The sequence below is a fragment of the Vulpes vulpes genome, chromosome 16 (genome assembly GCF_048418805.1).
Source record: "Vulpes vulpes isolate BD-2025 chromosome 16, VulVul3, whole genome shotgun sequence".
Taxonomy (NCBI): domain Eukaryota; kingdom Metazoa; phylum Chordata; class Mammalia; order Carnivora; family Canidae; genus Vulpes; species Vulpes vulpes.
In genome coordinates, this window is record NC_132795.1 from 46,850,861 (window position 1) to 46,872,599 (window position 21,739).

General features: G+C 48.4%; 1 protein-coding gene across 1 annotated transcript; it reads right to left on the reverse strand.

Moving 5' to 3' along the window:
- Positions 1-12,501: 12,501 nt before the first annotated feature.
- Positions 12,502-17,784, reverse strand: ACR (acrosin). The gene is made up of 5 exons (XM_026019829.2): positions 17,708-17,784; positions 16,702-16,908; positions 16,261-16,544; positions 13,612-13,757; positions 12,502-13,090 (listed from the first exon to the last, which is right to left on the reverse strand). The coding sequence occupies exons 1-5, from the start codon at positions 17,782-17,784 to the stop codon at positions 12,554-12,556; spliced, it is 1,251 nt and encodes a 416-aa protein (XP_025875614.2). The 3' UTR covers positions 12,502-12,553.
- Between the last annotated feature and the right edge of the window lie 3,955 nt (positions 17,785-21,739).

The window sequence follows — 21,739 nt, forward strand, 5'->3', positions numbered from 1 at the left end:
ATGTTTCCAGCAGCAATGTCCACAATAGCCAAACTGTGGAAGGAGCCTCGGTGTCCATCGAAAGATGAATGGATAAAGAAGATGTGGTTTATGTATAGAATGGAATATTCCTCAGCCATTAGAAACGACAAATACCCACCATTTGCTTCAATGTGGATGGAACTGGAGTGTATTATGCTGAGTGCAGTAAGTCAATCGGAGAAGGACAAACAGTGTATGTTCTCATTCATTTGGGGAATATAAATAATAGTGAAAAGGAATATAAGGGAAGGGAGAAGAAATGTGTGGGAAATATCAGAAAGGGAGACAGTAAAGGCTCCTAACTCTGGGAAATGAACTAGGGGTGGTGGAAGGGGAGAAGGGTGGGGGGTGGGGGCGAATGGGTGATGGGCACTGAGGGGGACACTTGACGGGATGAGCCCTGGGTGTTATTCTGTATGTTGCTAAATTGAACACCAGTAAAAAATCAATTTATTAAAAAAACAATCCTAGAGGAGAACACAGGCAACACCCTTTTTGAACTCAGCCACAGTAACTTCTTGCAAGATACATCGAGTAAGGCAAAAGAAACAAAAGCAAAAATGAACTATTGGGACTTCATCAAGATAAGAAGCTTTTGCACAGCAAAGGATACAGTCAACAAAACTAAAAGACAACCTACAGAATGGGAGAAGATATTTGCAAATGACATATCAGATAAAGGGCTAGTTTCCAAAATCTATAAAGAACTTATTAAACTCAACACCAAAGAAACAAATAATCCAATCATGTACTGGGCAAAAGACATGAAGAGCAATCTCACAGAGGAAGACATAGACATGGCCAACATGCACATGAGAAAGTGCTCTGCATCACTTGCCATCAGGGAAATACAAATCAAAACCACAATGAGATACCACCTCACACCAGTGAGAATGGGGAACATTAACAAGGCTGGAAACAACAAATGTTGGAGAGGATGCGGAGAAAAGGGGTGTTATTCTTTATGTTGGTAAATTGAACACCTATAAAAAATAAATTTATTATTTAAAGAAAAGAACCTTTCAAACTCAACACTCAAAGAACAAATAATCCAACCAAGAAATGGACAGAAGACATGAATAGACATTTCTCCAAAGAAGATAAACATTTGTCCAACAGGCACATGAAAAAATGGTCCACATCACTCAGCACAAGGGAAATACAAATCAAAACCACAATGAGATACCACCTCACACCTGTCAGAATGGCTAAAATTAACAAGTCAGGAAACAGCAGATGTTGGCGAGGATGCAGAGAAAGGGGAACCCTCTTATACTGTTGGTAGGAATGAAAGCTGGTGCAGCCACTCTGGAAAACAGTATGGAGGTTGCTCAAAAAGTTGAATAGAGACCTACCCTATGACCCAGCAATTGCTCTACTGGGTATTTACACCACAGATGCAAATGTAGTGATCATAAGGGACATCTGCACCCCAATGTTTATAGCAGCAATGTCCACAATAGCCAGACTATGGAAAGAACCAAGATGTCCATCAACAGATAAATGGATCCAGAAGATGTGGTCTATATATACAAAGGAATACTATTCAGCCATCAAAAAAATGAAACCTTGCCATTTGTAATGAGGTGGATGGAGCTAAAGGATATTATGCTGAGCTCAATAAGTCAGAGAAAGACTGTTATTACATGATCTCACTCATATGTGGAATTTAGGAAACAAAACAGAGCATCATAGGGGAAGAGAGGAAAAAATAAAACAAGACAAAATCAGAGAGGGAGACAAATCAAAAGAGACTCTTAATCATAGGAAATGAACAGGGCCACTGGAGAGGAGGCAGGTAGGGGAACAGGGCAACCGGGTGATGGACATTAAGGAGGGCACATGATATAATGAGCACTGGGTGTTTATAAGACTTATGCATCACTGACCTCTACCTCTCAAACCAATAATACATTATATGTTAATCAATTTGAATAAATAAAAATTAATTAATTAATTTAAAAGGAATTCAGTATAGTTCGCCAGATTAACAAAGTAAAACAGGAAAACTATATGACCATCTCAATAGATGCAGAAAAGATTTCTGACAAAATCCAACATTCATTCTTGACATTGAAAAGCTAAATAAAAATTCTTAACAAAGTAGGTGTAGAAGGGAACAGCCTCAACCTAATGAAGGATATCTGTGAAGGGTATCATACTTAACAGTTAACTCCTCTATTGACATCATACTTAATGATAAAAGACTTAATTATATGCCCTTCAGATCAGAAACAAGACAAGGATTCCACTCCCAACTCTTGTAGTCAACATTGTTCTGAAGGTTCTGGCTGGTGCAATAAGGCAGGAGGGAAGGGAGGAAGGGAAGGAGGGAGGAAGAAGGGAGGCAGGCATCCATATTGAACAAAATATATAAAATATATATATAAAAGCAGATGACTTGCTTTTCTATGTAGAAACCCAAGGGAATCTACAAAAAGGTTGCTAGAGATGATAAACAGACGCATGAAAAGATGCTCAACATCACTAATGACCAGGAAAATGCAAATAAAAACCATAATGAGATAGCACCTCACACCTGTCCAAATGGCTACAATCAGAAAGACAATAAAGGGCAAGTTTTGGCGAGAATGTGGAGAAAAGGAAACACTTGTGCGCTGTTGGTGAGAATGTAAATTGGTATATTGCGGAAAGCAGTACAAACTTTCTTCCCAAAAAATTAGAAATAACATCCAATAATCCAATAATTCAATAATTCCACTGCTGGATATTTACCTGAACAAAACAAAAAGATATATGCACCCCTATGTTTATTGCAGCGTTATTTACAATAGCCAAGATATGGAAGCGCCACAAGTATCCACTAACCAATGAATGGATAAGAAAGATGTGGAGTAGGGACATGGAATGTTATTCTACATAAACAGTGATGAGATATTGCCATTTGCGATGACATAGATGGACCTAGAGGGTGTTATGCTAAGTGAAATAAGTCAGAGAAAGACAAATGCCGTATGATGTCACTGGCAGGTGGAATCTACAAAATAAAACAAAAGGCAGAAACAGACCCATAAATACAGAGAACAAACTGATGGCTGCCCGAGGGGTGGGGGTGGGAGGGGATGTGCAAAATGAAGGAAGAGGAGTGGAAGATCCAGGCTTCCAGTAATGGGATAAATCATGGGGATGAGAGGTCGAATGCAGGGAATATAGTCAGTGGTATTGTAATAGCACCGGATGGTGACACTTGTGATGAGCACAGCATAACATGTAGACTCGTCGAATCACTATGTCGTACACTTAAACCTAATGTGACATTGTGTGTGTCAACTATACTTCAATAAATAGGGTCTGCTAAAGGGGCGCCTGGGTGGCTCAGTCAGTGCAGTGTCCAACTGTTGATCTCAGCTTAGATCTTCATCTCAGGGTCATGAGTCCAAGCTCACATGCCAGCATGGAGCCTACTTTAAAAAAAGGGGGGGGGGGATTTTTTTAAATTTTTAAAAAGTAAAAAATAAAAAAATAAAAAAAGCGGTGGGCAGCCCCGGTGGCTCAGCAGTTTACCGCCGTCTTCAGCCCGGGTTGTGATCCTGGAGACCCGGGATTGAGTCCCGCATTGGGCTCCCTGCGTGGAGCCTGCTTCTCTCTCTGCCTGTGTCTCTGCCTCTCTCTCTCTCTCTCTCTCTCTGTCTCTTATGAATAAATAAATAAAATCTTAAAAAAAAGACTACTAGATTTAATAAGTCCGTTCACCAAGGCTTCAGGATGCATAATTAATACACAGAAAATAATTATATTTCTAAATACTAGCAATGAACAATTGAAAGTTGAAATTAAATATCATTTACACAAAAAAACATATCATTTACAATCCTATCAAAATATGAAATACTTAGTAATTTTGACAAAAGTCTTGCACACTCAGACTAAAACATTGCCAAGAGAAATTAAAGAACTCTTAAATATAAACATTATTGGAAAGATACACCATGTTAATGCTTCAAAGGACTCAATATTGTTGAGATGTCATGTCTCCTCAAATAAATCCATAGATGCAGGGCTCCTGGCATAGAGCACGTGACTCTTGATCTCAGGGTAGTAAGTAAGCATGTTGATTACTTAAGACTTTTTTAAAATTTATCTATATTGAGGTACCCGGGTGTTCAGTGGTTGAGCATCTGCCTTTGGCTCAGGTCTGATCCTGGGGTCCTGGGATCAAGACAGGAAGCCTGCTTCTCCTCCTGCCTATGTCTCCGCCTCTCTCTCTGTGTGTCTCTCATGAATAAATAAATAAAAATCCTTTTTTAAAAATCTAAATTTTATCTATAGATTTGACATAATCACAATAAAAACTCCAGCAGGATTTGTTTTATAAATCAATAAAGTGATTCTAAAATTCACATGGAAATGCTACCAGACAGCTTTGAAAAGAATTTGGAAGACGTAGACCACCTACTTTCAAGATTTCTTGTAAACCATAGGTAGTAAGATGCTGTGGTAGCACCGTCAGGGTAAACCTGTTCAAGGGAACAAAAGAGAGCTCAAAAGTAGAACCATACATATGTGAGCAACCTATTTTCGTCAGAGATATGAAGGCAATTCAGTAGAGGAAGAAAACTCTTTGCAACATACGACCCTGGAGCTACTGGATATTCACATACAGAAAATGAACTTCACTCCATAGTTTAAATACCCTTAACAAAAATTAACTGAGAATGGACCATAGACCTAAATGTAAAACCTAAAACTAAAACTTCTAGAAAGTATAAAATCTTTGAGGTCTTGGTTTAAGCAAAAATTTCTTAGATACACCAAAAGAACAATCAATGAAAAAACACATTAACTGTACTTATTCAAAATTTAAAACTTCCATTCTTAAAAAGACACTACTTAGAGATTTTTTTTTTTAAAGCCTTGGAGACTGGGAGAAAATATTTACTAGAATGTATGATACAGGACTTACGTTCAGCATATAAAAAGAACACTCAAAACTCTAAGGACCACAGTAAAAATTTTTTAAAAAGCAAAGATTTGAACAAACCACCAGAGAAGATATGTCAATGGCAGTGGGCACATGAAAACAGTGATGCTCCACGGCACTGGCCATGGGGGCGATGCGCTGACACCACCCGATTTCCAGGAATTGGGGGCGAGCGCACAGCAGCTTCCCCCACGCACTTGGCCCTGTTCATATCTTCCATTCTCTCTTCCTGGATTGTATCCTTTTAACTAAACCACCAAACAATCCCCAAACAAAATAGCAAATTGTCTATGGTTAAATGCCCAAATCCTGAAGAAGGAGCTTCAGTGCTGGAACTTTCTGTGAGACTGGCAGAGATGGTAATGCCCAGATACCGCCTGCTGCAGATCCCGGGGCAGTGGCAGGACTTCAGGAAAGTTCTCCATCAGCAGCTCTGATTAGGGGATGGGTGTTCGATCGCAGAAAGAAAAAGAAACCGAGAAATGCTGATGGGAAGAATGTATACATGTCAGCCACCTCAGCCCCTTCACAAACTGTGGAGCCAACTGCATTTAGAGTCGGGATTTAGGGACGCCCGGGGACTCCGCTGGTTGAGCTTCTGCCTAGAGCTCAGGTCCTGATCCCAGGGCCCCAATGGAGCATCGTCTGGGGAACCCGCTTCTCCCCCAGCTTCTGCCTCCCCCACCCCCCAGCTGCTCTCTGGCTCGCTCTCACTCTCTCTCTCACTCTCCCTGCGAAATACATAAAATCTTTAAAGTTTTTTCATTTTCAAGAAACATTAGAATTTAAAGGGGTTGGGTGTAGGATAAAAGGCGTCCTGTTGCAACAGTGATGACGGCGACCCGATACAGGGAGAGCGACTAGGAGAGAGTGAGCCCTAAGAGTTCTTACCCCAAGAAAAACATGTTTCTCCTTTCTTTTATTTTATTTTTATTGTATCCATATGAGAAGATGGATGTTAGCTGAACCTACTGTGGCAATCATTTCATAACGGATGTAAATCAAACCATCCTGCCACATGCCTTAAGCTTAACAGCAAAGTATGTCAGTTATTTCTTAGTAATACTTGATAAACAGGGGAACCTGGGTGGCTCAGCCCATTAAGCGTCTGACTTTGGCTCAGGTTCTGTCTCCCATCCTGGGTTCAAGCCCAGGTTGAGATCTGCCTCAGAGGGGAGCCTGCTTGTCCCTCTCCCTCTGTTTCTGCCTCCCCCCAACCCTGTCATGCTCTTTCTGTCTCTTTCTCAAATAAATAAAATCTTTAAGAAAAAAAAAAAAAAAAACTAGGGGATGCCTGGGTAGCTCAGCTTTGGCTCAGGCCGTGATCCCGGAGTCCCAGGATCGCATCCCACATCGGGCTTCCTGCATGGAGCCTGCTTCTCCCTCTATGTCTCTACCCCCTCTCTCTCTGTCTCCCATGAATAAATAAAATCTGTAAAAAAGAAATTTTTCCAACTACATAGGTGCTTTCTCTCTACATCAAATGGGTTTGCTGATTTAAGAAAAAAATCTGAGAAAGAAGCTCTGAACAGATTCAAAAGTCTAACTTCCATTTTATTTTTTTAAAGATTTTATTTATTTATTCATGAGAGACAAAGAGAGAGGCAGAGACATAGGCAGAGGGAGAAGCAGACTCCTCGTAGGGAGCCCGATGTGGGACTTGATCCCGGGACCCAGGAATCACAACCTGCGCTGAAGGCAGATGCTCAACCTCTGAGTCACCCAGGCGTTTAAAAGTCTACCTTTTAAATTAGAGAATAAAAAAAAAAAACTAAAAAAAATAATAATAATAAATAAATAAATAAATAAATAAATAAATTAGAGAATAAGTAGATTTATTCCTTTAGCAGATGAAGTAATGCTAACTTTACTAAGAAACAAAATCAGATTGCAGGTATTAATGACTCACTAACCCTAAGGACCAATTTATTCTAACATTTTGCTGGCCTCTCTAGAATTTGTGATCACATGAGATCTATTTATCATCTTTAGTGTGGAAAACGTTTTGGAAGGTCACTTCTGGTGGATTCTGTGGTCTTCTGAACAAGACTTAACAGAGAAGTGCTGCTTAATCTTCTCAAAGGGCATCCTGTCCTGTTTAGCTCACAGAGTACCAAGGCATTTGTGGCATAGTTAGGAGGTAACGATCACAGGCCTTGGATATGATCACACTAAACAAATTACCTAGAGGAGATAGCACTGGTATTAGAGAATTTATTTCCTTAAAAAAGAACAGCATAAGGTTTGAACTGATTGGAATGCCCATTAAGTCTTGGTTTAGGGGCCCTGGGTGGCTCAGTGGTTGAGCATCTGCCTTCATTTGCCTCAGGGTGTGACCCCGGGGTCCTGGGATCTAGTCCCACATCGGGCTCCCCGCAGGGAGCCTGCTTCTCCCTCTGCCTGTGTCTCTGCCTCTCTCTGTGTGTCTCTCATGAATAAATAAAATCTTTTTTAAAAAATCTTGATTTGTTCCAGCTGTCAGGTAACATTTGGTTGAATTCGTAGACTCCAAATATAATTTTCAAATTAATGTATTTCCACTATTATTAATTTGTTCCTTACTTAGAGATGGATCTTGCACAATTTTGTACTATTACTCCCTTAGAGTAATAGCTAAACGCCGAGCACCACTTTTCTGAATAAGTTTGTTTTCAAAGGCTTGGCACTAAAGAAGAAACGTGTAGAATTTTTTGTTTTATTCGATGTTAGAAATGCGGATTGTAATTTTGGAAGTGGCCTATATTCTACGAACAGGTCTGAACAATGTGGTGTATATGAAAAATATGTACATTTGGCATGAGTAGATAGTGTTTGAGTGACTGAAGAACAAAGTGGAGTAAAATGATAGGACAGCCCGTTCATCATCACTAAAGCCACGTCACAATGACCATCCGATATTAGTAATGCCATTCTATATGGAGAGGACAGTTTGGCTGCTTTAAAATAATGCGACACTTAAGTCATTTTAATCAAGGTGGAAAGTTACTGAAGTTTGGATTCTTATCTCAGAAACTTAAAACCCCAAAATTTACAAATTTCATAAATATTCCTGACATATATAGCTTGAAGAATCATTTGACCCTAGCCATACTCCCAAATCTATCTCAGCATGATATTTAGCATGATTTTGGCATGGTGACGCACATTTGCCCCCCAAGGGCAATGTGATTCAGTGAATAGAATTCAGTGATTGCTCAAGCCAACCAGGAGAGATACCAGTGCTGGCCGGTAGGTCCCACCCCTGGGCTCTGCATTGTTTCTCTTCTTCTTTATGAAACTATCACAGAAATGAATGAATTCTCATTGATCATGCAGAACAAAACTAAGATTTTCTAGAGCTTTGAGAAGGAAGGATTCGTGGGGCAGGATCAAAGCATACATTGGAAATACACGAATCATATAAAGGTCAATATGGTGGCACAGGATCCTTCCTGTGAAGGGCAAACCTTTCATCACCCTAAAAGTGAGAGATAAACTGAATGTAGGCAAATTGTTGACTTGTGTTCATGGTGGGGGAGAGGGCGGTAGTATCTTTTTTAAAAGTAATCTCTACAACACAACATGGGGCTTGAACTCAGGACACCGAGATCAAGAGTCACACACTCTACTGAGCCAGCCATACACCATGAGGATGTTGTTTTAAATATAAAAGTGTTGCTATTTAGGAGTACTAACTTCAGCAGAGATGCTCTGGGAGTTTGGGTACTTTGGAATATCTTTATATGGGATAGACCTAGCTTAATGGAGAAATTGTCCTAAGACTGTTGCTATCGGTATGTCTTTCAGATGTTTCCCACTGATGTTTGCAATGCTTGAAAAAATCCAAAATGTTTGGATGAATTTTATGCTTTTTTCTCTCTACCTCCTCCTTTCCCTAGGTGCCCTCCCACATTTTGCTGTTACTGCCCTATTATCTCACTGATAAATCTCAACTATATTCATTTAGAATTCTTTGAATTTATTTATAAACTACATTTGTAGGGGAAAAAACTCACATTCCTACACACCTATAAGAATGGCTAAAATTTGGGGCACCTGGGTGGCTCAGTGTGTTGAGCCTCTGCCTTCAGCTCAGGTCATGATCCCAGGGTCCTCAGATGGAGCCCCGCATTGGGCTCTCTGCTCAGCGAGGAGTCTGCTTCTCCCTCTCCCTCTGCCCCTGCTTATGCTCTCTCTCTCTCTCTCTCTCTCTCTCTCTAATAAATAAATAAGTAAAATCTTTTAAAAATTAAAAAGACTGAGCACACCAAGTGTTGGCAAGGAGCTAGAAGAACTGGAGCTCTCAGAAAATGCTGATGTAGAGTGTTGAAACCACATTTTGACAGTTTTAAAAAGTGCTCACCATGCACCCACCATATGACCCTGCATATAGGTGCTCAGCCAGGAGATATGAAAGCATATGCTCCTACAAAGACTTGTGTTCAGATGCTCGTAGCTGCTTTACTTGTAATGGCCTCAAACTGTAAACAACTGGAAGTCCATCACCTGCTGGAGAGAAACAGCTTGTGGTGCAGACAAGACTGTGGAATGCTCAGCGGTGACAAGGCATAGACCACCAGAACTCGTGGGCACATGGGTAAATCTCAAAATGATAATGCTGAATGAAAGAAGCTGTATGATTGCATTTATTACAAGTTTTTTTTTAATGCCAATGAATACAGTGAGAGACACAGATCAGAGGTTGCTGGGGCCGGGGAGGGAAGGAGGCTGGAGGGATTACAGAGTGCCACAAGGAGGCCTTCGGAGTGATGTGCGGGTGCACAATAGTGCTTGTGGTGCTGGTTTCCTGGGTGCATTCATTTGTCAGAACTCACAGCTGCCAAATAACCCAGCCATTCCACTACCTGAGTAATCACCCAGGAGAAGTGCCCAGAACCAACTATAGTCACCAAAAGCAGGTCACTGATGATTCTTTACCAAGAATATAGTTCCTGCAGAAAACCCCCATTGGACTCATTTCCCTTTCTGGATCACTGTTTTACACATTAAGGATGAGCTACCTCCATTTTTCCACTTCCATTTAAAATGTACTAAAATTATATTCATTAGGATCAGTTTTTTCCTTGCAAATATAAGACTTCATATACTGATCAAATTCACAATTAGAACTTGTGCCTACACACATGCTCAGGAATCAGGTTTTACCATGTGTACAGGTTTAGCCACTGTCAAATCACTTTGTTACTGTTCCTAACAGTAAAATTCATTATGAATTCTATTTTTTAAAAGAATATTTATCATTTGCCTAAACCAGCCCACAAGGAAATAGTGAGCAGATCCCTCAGTTTCCTAGATGCCCTTTGGTGCTGGCTCACTGCACAGCCTGTCTACCTCCCCCTGCCCTTCCTGTCTTGTGTGTTCCAGAAGCTGTAAGCCATTTTCAGGGTTAGAATATCCACAGGGACATAAAGGCAGATCAGAGAGACTCACTTCACTTGTCAATGACTTCATTCGTAATTTTAAAAGTGAAAATTAGAACATCTACTAGTTTTGCAAAGAGCAGTGAATTTGGCTTATACATGGGAATAGGCATCCTGAGAGAGGGCTAAAGCAGGTGGCTAGAGGGTCCCACCCAGGAGGGAAATGTGACACTATATCTCATAAGTACCCCTGCTGTACAACATGACTTAGAGAAGGTGAGTCCCTATGTGCCAACATTAAAATATCTCTAATTTGCTAAGTAAAAAAGGAAGTCAGAGTAGTATGAACAGTGAGTAACTAAGAAAGGGATTAGATTATATATAAATACATTTGTGAGCATGGAAAGTTTCCAGAAAATACACAGGAAACCATCACTTGGATTCTGCAGGCTCCATCCATGGCCTCCCATCAGTGTTCCCTGAGCACAAGCCCTGTCTCTCCAACAAGGAGGCCCACGTGCCAGAAACAGATGAGAGGCCCAACAAGGAGAGAAGGGAAAAACTAAGGACAAGGATTGGAGCATGTGAAAGGAGAGAGAGTTGCCAGGAGAATCTGTTCCAGATCCTGGGATGCTCTGAAGAGGAGGGATGACCCGCAGGTGGAAAGAAACCACTGGTCCTAAAGCTCCACCCACCCTTACTCTGTGGCCTGAGCACACCTTGTACCACCATTCCCACCTGTGAAGCTCAGGGCTCAAGACTTCCCCGGAAGTGTGAGGGCAGATCCTGAGTTTCTGCTCTTTGGACCATGTGGCCTACAGCTTGGTTTCTATCTCGCTCTGTGACTGACACGGAGTTTTGTTCAGTGTTTAGAGGATAACTAGTGTCTGACACCAGGGTACAAAGCTTATATACCCAGTAGGGAGATGAAGAAACTGGCTTTAGAAGAGAAAGACCAAAGCCAAAAAAAGAATAATGGACCTGCCAACTCTAATCTTAGCAATGCCAGCTCTTAGCCAAGGCAGATAAAATTTGTTTTGTTTTGTTTTTTTAATTGAATCCAGTGTTGCTACACTACAGAGCTATGGGCCACCCAGATCAGTTTGCAAGCCCTCCTAGGTGGCCTAAGCATTTCAGGGGTCAGAAGTGCACAGATGGTGTACACCAGGGCACCCCTGTATAAGTATAAGGTTACCCAGCATCTCATCACCAATTGGATCTAAATTACAGCCCACATCTATAAGCGTTTACAGCAAGTCATGCTCTGCTCTGAATCCTGCACATCTGTCCTAATTTCATTGTCACACAACCCTCTGGCCATATTCCCAAGGCCGAATAGCTGATGAGGGGCAAAGCAGAGGGTTTGTTTGAACCCTGACAGACTGATGAATCCCAAAAACGGAGACTCGTGGCTGCTTCACCAGCCACAGCAGGAAAAGGACAGGCTCCTTGGTCTTTCTCACCCAGAGTTCTTCCTCATGCTCCTGCACCTTCTGCCACCTGTCTTTGCAACCAGAACAAAGGACCACCTTGCACTTGAAACACATGGAAACAGTGAGCAGGTAACTGCTCAGCCAGGAGTGGGGGCAGGGGGCGGGGGTCTTCTTTCTGGAGCCTGCCATCTTTAATCCTCAAGTGGCTAAGATTTGATCCATGCCCTGAGCCCATCGAGACCTCTTTCCCAGGAAGTTACAAATGGACATGAGCAATTCTGGTTGGGGGCAGATTCCTGCCTGGGGTCAGCCATGTGGACTGATCATCGGATGGCCATGCTACAAAACTTCACACTGGGGTCATTCTTTGAGTGGACTCAGATCCACACCCTCCCCTTCTGCGTCAGCTCACCTCACAGGTGCTTCCAGGGCCCACCCCCACTGATTTAATATGCAGAGACTCCGAGTGTACAGACCATACCCAGCCTGCTGCCCCAGATGACCTTGTTCCAACTTTAAAAATCAAAATTTAGGAAACCACAATTGCCATTGACATACAAGCAATTCCACCTCATTGGAGGGTGACAGAGGAAGGACACATTTGCTGGGGGAGGGTTTGGATTCAATTGGGCAGGGCAGGTAGGAAGAAGTCCAGAAAACATCTCTTCATGGATATATATATATACATATATATTTATATTTATATTTATATTTGTATTTATATTTATATTTATTTATTCCATCTTTGTTTTCTTGGGAGTGAGGGGCTCACTGGGTCTGTTGGGAGTGAGGTTGGATCAGGAGGCAGCGGTCAGTTCTGGGAGATCTGTGGTCTCCATTTCATAATACCCCTTTGCGCTAGAAAAGGTCTTCCCCTTCAAGATCTCTATGAGTTGCTGTAGTCGCTTGGCAAAAGAAAGTACTTGGAGAGGTTTAGGGATAGATGGGGGTGCAGGTGGGGGTGGGGGTGGGGGTGGGGGTGGAGGTGGAGGTGCAGCTGGGGGTTTGGGTCGAGGTCGAGGTTGAGATGGCAGACTGGCAGGAGGCGGTCGAGGAGGGCGTTGGAAGTACCAAGGAGGGTGAGCAGGAGACTGGGCAGAGGGGGGTCTAGCCGGGGGTGCTTGAGTACTAGGATGGGGAGGGGTGGCCAGTTGAGCCATGTGCAAGGCATTAGAACCAATCTTGGAAGCAATCCAGTTCAGATAGGGCCAGGTGGCCGTGTAGACTCCGGGGCGCTTAGCTCGGGCACAGCCTACCCCCCAGCTTGTGATTCCCACGACCACATAGGTGTTTGCCACGTTGTCTCTGCACATGAGAGGCCCGCCGCTGTCCCCCTGCCCAGAAGGACACAGAAGTCACTCTCTGTCCGAGCCACTTTTCCCCTGTCCAGAAGGGCCATAGGGTCTGGAAGGACAGTTTCTGTAGTCACATGGCTTCCTGCTGCCATGAACACAAGTAGTAGTGGTAAACTTTGAGTTGGTATCAACAGCTTCAGTTGGGATGTGAGAAGGGAATGGACTGTCATGGGTCTCCTCGCAGTGAGGGGGGACGACAAGTCGACCCATGGGCCCAGGTGCGTGGCTCATGCATCCACAGGCATGTACGTACAAGTGGATGTGAAATTTTTGTATTCTGGTGAGGAGAGGTGAGCATCTCTTCAAGGGTGGTGTTTGGGTGCTATGGTCTCTGTGTTATGACGGGATAAAGGCTCTCACCATGGTGATTAGTCCTTTGTAGGGGCAGCAGATGTCACCTCCCATCCTCATTCTACAAGATGGGACCAGGGAAAGGGTCACTGAGGCAGGGCCCTGGAGGCAGTGGTGTTCAGGGAGGAGGGCGCCCAAAGGGAAATTACCTGGCAGGTGTCGATCTTGCCTTCAGGGTAGCCTGCACACACATTGGTTGAACGAATGCGCCCGTTGTACCACTGGGTGGAGTTACATAAGTCAAGGTCGATGAGGTTCACGCGTGCCTCCTGCAGTGTAGGTGCGATCCTGTAGGCTACAGCCAGGCAGCTCAGTGGTCAGCGGTCACAGAAGGCACGTTCTGGGAAAGCCCTGCCTCCTCCCTCCACGGAACCCCTGTCATCCTGAAACACTCTAATTAAACCTAAAATCCATGGAAGTCAATGCCCCTGGCCTCTCCTCATATGCTTCTGAAGGATGTGGGGCGGGGGTGGAGGAACGTGCTGGGGCAGTGCACGGAGGACGCACAGATGCAGCCATGTGTCAATGTGAAGGGATGTGTGTCGATGCCAGATGACTATTCACAGTTACGGCCAGGATGTGTCACCGGTTTACACCCCACAGTGACCTCCTGTGTTGAGCCCCATGACTCTCTTTTCCCACAATCAGGAGCTTGGAGCACCACTCATCCAAACATCCTGGTAGGGATGTAGTGTGGCTTGGATTCTGGATTCGGACCAAGGGTCTCCTGTCTACACTCAAATCGAGGATACACGTTTCATTCCCCCATAGTACGGCTGTAAGTCACCCTCCCTGCTTTTTATCCCCTCTCAGGACCCCTCTGCTCAGCAGCGGACAGGATCCTCTGGAGCGGGGTGAGTGAGTCCCTCCCTGTGTGCCTCCCATCTGCTCTGGGATCCTAGAAAGGGAGGAAGTACAGGATTGCCTCCACACAGACCTGTCAGGGGCTTGGGTGGCTGGAATGACCTGAAGCCAAGTCAGACCTTCCTTTACAGCCCCGGACGTTCCATCACGACCTATGGGTTAAGAAAGGGCCAGCGCAGGCTCTGCCTCCATCAGCCAACCCTTCACCTGGCTCGGACAGAGCCCCGGAAAGGGCACGGCTCTCCCCTCTTCATCTAGCGGCTCCCTCAGACAGAGGGGCCCCAGCACAGCAGCACCCACAGCCCAGCCGCAGCCTGGCGGGCGGCCCCTGACATCCCTGCATCTGCATGGGGAGGTGGCAGACCAGACTTGCAACGTAGAGATGTGGGGCAAGCAGGAAACCAGGACCCATCTGGGCGGCCTTGACTGTGTCTCCAGTCCCTTCAGCTCAGCTTTCCGTACCCCTCAAAGCAGTTAGTTTTGTACTTGCACTGCCCGAGACAGGGGTGACATTGAAATTGCTGCCAAAACAAGCCTGGTCACTCGAGGTGACCTTTTAGATCTATGTTAAGAGCCAGAGGACCTGAAGGAGAACAGGGTTTTCTCAATCCCAACCCATTGGCTCTAAATGACGGATGCTATAACATCTACAAGAACTGGAAATTCTGTAGGAAAGGAGGAGGACCACCCCAGAAGCGCTCTCCGAGCCCCGAAGCACATGGGCTCGAGGAGGAGGTAGAGTGAGGAAATGGATAAGGAATGTCACAGAAGATCTGAGACTTGGCCTTAGCGGTGGAGGATGTGTTCACTAAAACCTGGCAGACATCCCATTAAGTTGAGGAGGATTCTAGAACAAAAAAGGACTTGCTTGGTGTCCAGGATGTCACTGGGAGCCTACAATCCTTTTGAGTGACAGGATAGCAAAGGTGATGGTAGCGGTGGAAGTGTAGATGGGAGCCCTGAGATCAGCCCCCGAGGGACTGCAAGAACCCCGAAACACTGTGCACATGTTTGGGTGGGTGGGCAGAGCAGGGTGGGCTGGGGTGGGACAAGAAGAATGCTCTAGAGGCCACAGCAGAGCCATGGACACTGACAGCCAGCCAGAGGGTACACCCCGGGCCAGGGAGGGAAGGGCCAGCAGAGGCCAGTGAAAACAAGGGTGCCCGGGGGGAGGGGGGAGCCCTTCCCTGAGGGACGGGCAGAGAGGAGGAAGAGTCACAGGACACATCCTAACTCTACCAGGGTTTTGTCACCAGAAAAGACTAAGTTTTGACCCCAAATGACTTGAATCAGGAGCCCCCAGTTTTCCATTAGCAAAGGACAGAAGCACTTCCAGGGTCTCCTCACACCCCCAAGCTGACGGGAGAAGAAGCCCACGTGGCCACCTGCGGAAGGCTGAGAGGCCTACCCCACCTGCCCTGTTGCTGCCCACTGCTGACCTGCCAGAAACGCCACCCCCAACGCCCACTATGGAGGAAAGTAGGAGGGCAGATTCTGTAGGTGTGAGCTCCGAGGGTGCCCAGGCCGGGCGGGCTGGGCTCCTGGCTCTCACGGCCTCCCACTCGGCCTCGCACTCGGCCTCCCATGTGGCGGGATGGCCCGGGAGGAGCTGGCCAAGCACCGTTTCAGGCTACGATCCCCCGTTTAGGCAGCGTAGCAGCGGGGCTCCCGGCCCCAGGTACAGACACAGCCCAGACCCCATTCCCGAAGCGCCAGGTCCTCCTGTGCCTGAGCTCGGCCCTCCCTCCAGCGACCCACAGGTCCGCGGTCGCGAGGCCCTGGTTAGGGGACGCAGCTGCCAGTGTGTCCCCTACAACAGGGCCCAGTGTTGGGACCCTACTGCCCGCACTCCGCTGGGCCTCACATCTCGACCCCACTGCGGAGACCACGGAGGGGTGCCCCGCAGCGCCCCGTGAGCGCCCCCCAGCACTCACCTTTCTCCTTTAAGAACCCCCAGCCAGCCACCCAGCAGCCCTGGGGCACCCTAGGTGGGCCCGCCCTGAACTGGGGCAGGCAGCCGGGGCCGATGAACTGCCCGCACGGAACAGGCGGCGTGATCTTCATGAGCGCGATGTCGTTGTACTCCAGACTGGGGACGTAGCTCTCGTGGATGATGATTTTCTCCACATATCTTTCCTGCTGGGGCGGCTTCGCGGGCTTATCATTCCCATACACGATCTCCCTTGCGCCAAAAACCAGTCTCCAGTCGTACACTTTCCTACGGGAGGAGGCCGGGCAGGCGGCGCTCAGCCAGGGGCGCCGAGGCCAGCGGCCGGGACCCCAGCCCCGCCAAGGCCCACCCCAAGGCCCCACGCGGCACCCTGCACGCCCACCCTCCAGGGCCCCCGGACCCCTGCACGCCCTCGCACACCTACTTTTTGGAGACGAAGCAGTGAGCGGCAGTGAGCAGCCAGTGGGAGTTCAGCAAGGTGCCTCCGCACGCGTGGTACCTCCGGTTGTTGTGGGAGGTGAAGACCTGGAGGCTGACCATCCAGGGCCAGGCCCCGATCAGCGTGTCCTGCCCTCCGATGATGCGGCTGGCCCCCTGCGCACTGTGCCTGAACCGCAGCCCACAGGGGCCACTGAGGAGAGACGGCCCGGTCAGAGCGCACGGGGGGCATGGGGGGGGGGGGGGGCAGGGGGGGAGCCAGGCCAGAGGCTGCGGCTCCGGGAACGGCCCAGGAGCTTGGGGTCATGGGGCTGGTGGATGTGGCCCCAGGTGGGGAAAGAGGGACCGTGAGAAGCAGGGGGCACGGGGGGGGCGGGCACGGGGGGCACAGGGGGGCTAGACAGGTGTGATGGCGGGGGACTCAGGGAACAGCCCCAGGGCTCCCCCGCTGTGCACGGTGAGCTTGGAGGGTGGCAGGAGGGGACCTGCCAAGGTAGGTCCAGTAGCCCCAGTTGTGGGGAGCACTGGGGGCCCAGGGGTGGAAGCTCCAGGAGCTGGGGGGAGGCCACGATAGTTTCGGGGGTATCTTGGGGGCTGCTGGAGCCTAAGGTGGAGAGGGGATCCTTCAGGAATGCCATGACAACACCCTGGAGCCTTGGGGGTCAGCCGTAGGTAGGGGCACCTCGGGGTCTGTGGGAACAAAGAGGCTCCTAAAAATTAGGACTTGATGCTTGAGGCAGTGGGGTCAGTCTCTGGGTGAGGAGAGGGCCCCAGTGTCTGTGCTGCGGGAGGCATCGGAGCCCGGGGTCAGGCCTGGGGGAAACTGGGAGCAGGGTGCCCTGAGGTGGGTTACGGGTCATACCCGGGGAAAGCCAGGTGAGTCCCAAGGGCCAAGCTTGGCTTCCTCCCACGCCCTGGACAGAGGGAGTCTGGGTGGGCCTTGCTGCTCAGAACACACTCTCCCCACCCCCTGAGGAGCCCCGGACACTTACTCACACGTGGCGTTATCTTTGGCAACCACAGACACCACCAAGACCAGCAGAACGGCAGTTGGCAGCATCTCCACCATACTCCTGCCCCAGCCTGGCCTGGAAGCCGAGTGACCTCATAAAGCTCTGCGGCCTCCTGACCAATCAGCAGGGCCACCTCCCACCTCCTCCCCCCACCCCCAGTCTCAGGCCAGGCAGGACTTTTTAGCTAACCGGTTCACACTCAAACAAGTTTCCAGCTTTTGGTACAGGCTTCCCCTACCCCTGGGGTGATGGGGGCTCATGTCCAGCCCCTTCCCTCCATCCCAAGGCCAGGATCTTCATTCCCCTGGACCCTTCTAAGGTCCCATATCGTCTGAGGTTCTAATCCAGGGCAGGTTCAGGGTCTGTCCCTTAGGCACGCTGTACCCACAGTTCCTGCTCCACAGCCTGGATTGAGGGGCAGCTATGTCCTGTGTCAAGATGGTGCAGCATGTGGCAGCTACAGGGCATCAGGCTCGTCAGGTTAATCGATCCTTATCCATGTATGGAGCAAATTGTCTTTCCCTCTCACAAGTACATGTTGTCAGCACACTTCTCGAAGAGGCACTTTGAATGTCTCTAATTTAGGACCACGAGGCCAACCTTTCTACTCACTGCTGAGTATCACAAGATCTGGTGTTTCCTGAGTGCCTCCAGGTCTCCTCTCCGGGACAGACGTGCAGCAACGTGTGTTTCTTATACTTGAGTGTTAGGAACTCCCATCACAGTTGCCTAAGTACCCTGAGGTTTCACTTCTATCAGGAGGCAGCACCCCACCTACAGGAGGATGACAAACGCTCACCTCACACACCTGCATGTTATGAAGTTGCAACTCCTGCAAGAGTGAGGACATCACGTCTCCACCACATGGAGGGCGATCTCCCCTCCTCTCCCTGAGTGTAAGCACTGCACCAAGCCATAGGAGTGTGAATAGCTTGTCCTCTCCCCCACCTGCGTGTCAGGACCCCTCATAGCTTCTTTCTGAGTGTTAAGATGTCAGATTGTCAGATGACCTTTATTCTTCTACCTCTCTTCTGACTGAATGTCTTTTTTCTTTTTTAAGATTTTATTCATTTATTCATGAGAGACACAGAGAGAGAGAGAGAGAGAGAGGCAGAGACACAGACAGAGGGAGAAGCAGGCTCCATGCAGGGAGCCCGACACAGGACTCCATCCTGGGTCTCCAGGGTCAGGCCCTGGGCCGAAGGTGGCACTAAACCGCTGAGCCACCCGGGGATCCCATCTGACTGTCTTAGTGCTCATCTCACGTAACTTTCGGGAGGTCACATCCCCCCCAGATGAATATCCAATAGGTCTTGCATATCTGCACCTGAGTCTCAGGAGCTATCGACTCCTATTCCTGCACATGAGGATGTGTTTGCTCCCATCTCCAGGCCGAAGGCCTCATCTCTACCACCTGAGTGTCACTTTGGGGTGTCTTCTCTACCCAAGAACCCAGAGTCTTCTGCCCCCTACCTGAAGGCCAGGAGGTGCATCTCACCTAGTGCGCTGCGATTTCATCAGCCATACTGAGAAGCCAGGAAGCCTCCCTCCCCACCTAAAAGTATGAGCTTTTCGCATCTCTACCTGAATATCACACGGTCTCCTTTACTGGCTAAGTGTCTGACTGTGGTTTCCGTCTCACTGCTGGGGGTCTTGGGGTCGCATCTCCCCTACCCGATGGTAATGAAATCTCCTATCTCCCATTCAAGTATAACCGGGTCTTCTGTGCTCTCCCTGAGTGTCAGGAGATCTGGTCTCTCATGTCTTCTGCTAGATCTGGAGCCTTCATCTCTTCTCTCTTCATGACCGAGGGGTCTCCTCTCCCCTATTTGAGTGTGACAAGGTCTTATGGTCCCTACCTGCAGATCAGGTGTTTCCATCTCTTCCACTTAATTGTCGGACCTCTCATCTCCTCTACACGACTATCCCCAAATCTACTGTCCTTGCGGGTCAGAAGACCTGGCCTCTCTTATTACAGGGTGTGGGAGTGCTGACTGGCTGCCTGCTAAGGTAACCAAAAAGGCTTTGGAATCACACTTCAAGAAACGACAACAGGAATTCAAGATGGAACCATTAGAGTTTTGATTGTGTAAGAAAACACCTATTCAGGAGTTTTTACAGGATTCTGATGGGCACAAAATTGATATGGTATTTAGGTCCATGAGAATCATTTAGCAGAATGATGTAAACATTTATTTTGATGCCAATATGTACAATTTTCCAGAAATCACAACCTTGGCAAGTATTTAAACATGATGAAGATGTTAGTCATAAACTTCAAGATGAAAAGTAGTACCCTGGTTTTTCAAAACACTTAGAGTCACTCATAACAAAGTTGAAGACCCAAGGTCTAGATTCTAGAAGACAACTACTGTGTGACTTCACAGAGTAACACTCACTTCTGATTCTAGAAGAGGCCGCCAGTCACAGCACCTGCCCCATGGCCACAGGAATGGCTGGAGGGATAGGCGCGTGGCCCACCCAGGTTAATTTTGTCATTAACCCTAATGGAGGAAGCAAAAATCTGAAATGAGTGACGTCATTTGGCTTCTACACTGTTCCAAAGCACAGGGGAGAGAGGAGGGTACCAGACAGGACCCTGGGGCCAGAGGACGCGGTCCCAACGGCTACCGGGGGCTTGACTCTTGCCAAGCTAGGGCTCCCAGCTCCCCAGATGATGGGTTCCCCAGCCCCAGCCCCTTCCACCTCCCTCCCTCCCTGCCCTCCTGCATTCCCACTCTCATATCCTCGGGCTTACCCCAGCCTGCTTCCTGCTCCTTGCCTCCGAGCCCCTACCCTGCCCCCACAACGTGATCCCGCATCCCGATCCCTAGCCCCCTCAGACTCCCCAGGGACGCCCTCTGCAGAGCGGACACCAAGGTGTCCACAGGTCCTCGGGCAGGGGTGCCTGGGCTGAGGGAGGCGAGTGCGCTGCAGCCAGGAAGAGTGCCGGTGAGTTGCCTAGGGGCCCCCAAAGGACATCCTGAGGCCATGAGGAGACCTTGGCCCCACAGCGTCTGGGGCTGCAGCTCCCCCAGCACTGAACCTGTGGGGTCCTCTGCTGTGTCTTCTCACAGGTGGTGAAGATTCTGACTCGCCTCCCCCAAACCTCTTGGGGTGGCAGTGCCATTTCCACGGAAGGTTTGCTGCCTCTTCTTTCCTTCTATGGAAAACTGACCCAGGCCCAGAGAGACCCAGAGCTCCGTGTGCAGCTCCGAGGACCCCAGCCCCTCCCCCACAGAGGCGCAGGCCCAGGGCGAGTCAGGGTCCCACCCCCATCCCTACACTTTGACACCCCCCCTGGCACGTTCTCTCTGACTTCCTTCACGGCCTCTTCTATACGATGACTACAGCTTCTAACTTAAAAGTGAAAATTAAAAATTTGAAAAAGTGGAAAATTTGAAATTGTGGGGCTTTCTAGATACACTGCCAGCCCCTCAAGATCCAAGCTCTGCAGGGCCTTCTCCAGTCCCTACCAGCCCATCCAGACCCACACATGCTGCCTCAAAGCACCTCCACCGGCCCGCACCTGCAGTCGGAGTCGGCTTCCCTTGCCACCTGCTTCGCTCCCTCTGGGATCTTCACGCCTCCCTGGTGGCATCTCCTGCTGGCCCCGCCATGACCCGGTGATAACCCCGGTCCAAGTCCACATTTATCACCGTCGTGTCTGCGCCCCACCTTGACCCGGTGGGGCTTGGCTCTGCAGGCACTGCCCTCCCAAGGCCTCGCCATGGGCCTGCTCTGTGGGACAACATCCAGCACTCGCCGCACTGTGAACCCTTCTCCCACTCACCAAGGGGACCCTGCCCTTCCTGTGGACAGACCACCCCCACCGGGTGCCACAGCAGGCTGGCCATCTCCTTGGCTGCTCGCGTGACTGGGAGCTCAGAGCACGAGGCGAAGTCTGACCAAGGGCTGCAGCCACGGGGGCAGGACAGCTGGGGCAGACGGGAGGGGCTCCAGGGGCAGGAGCTACAGAATTCCGAAACAAAGGGCCTGGGGGAGGGGGGG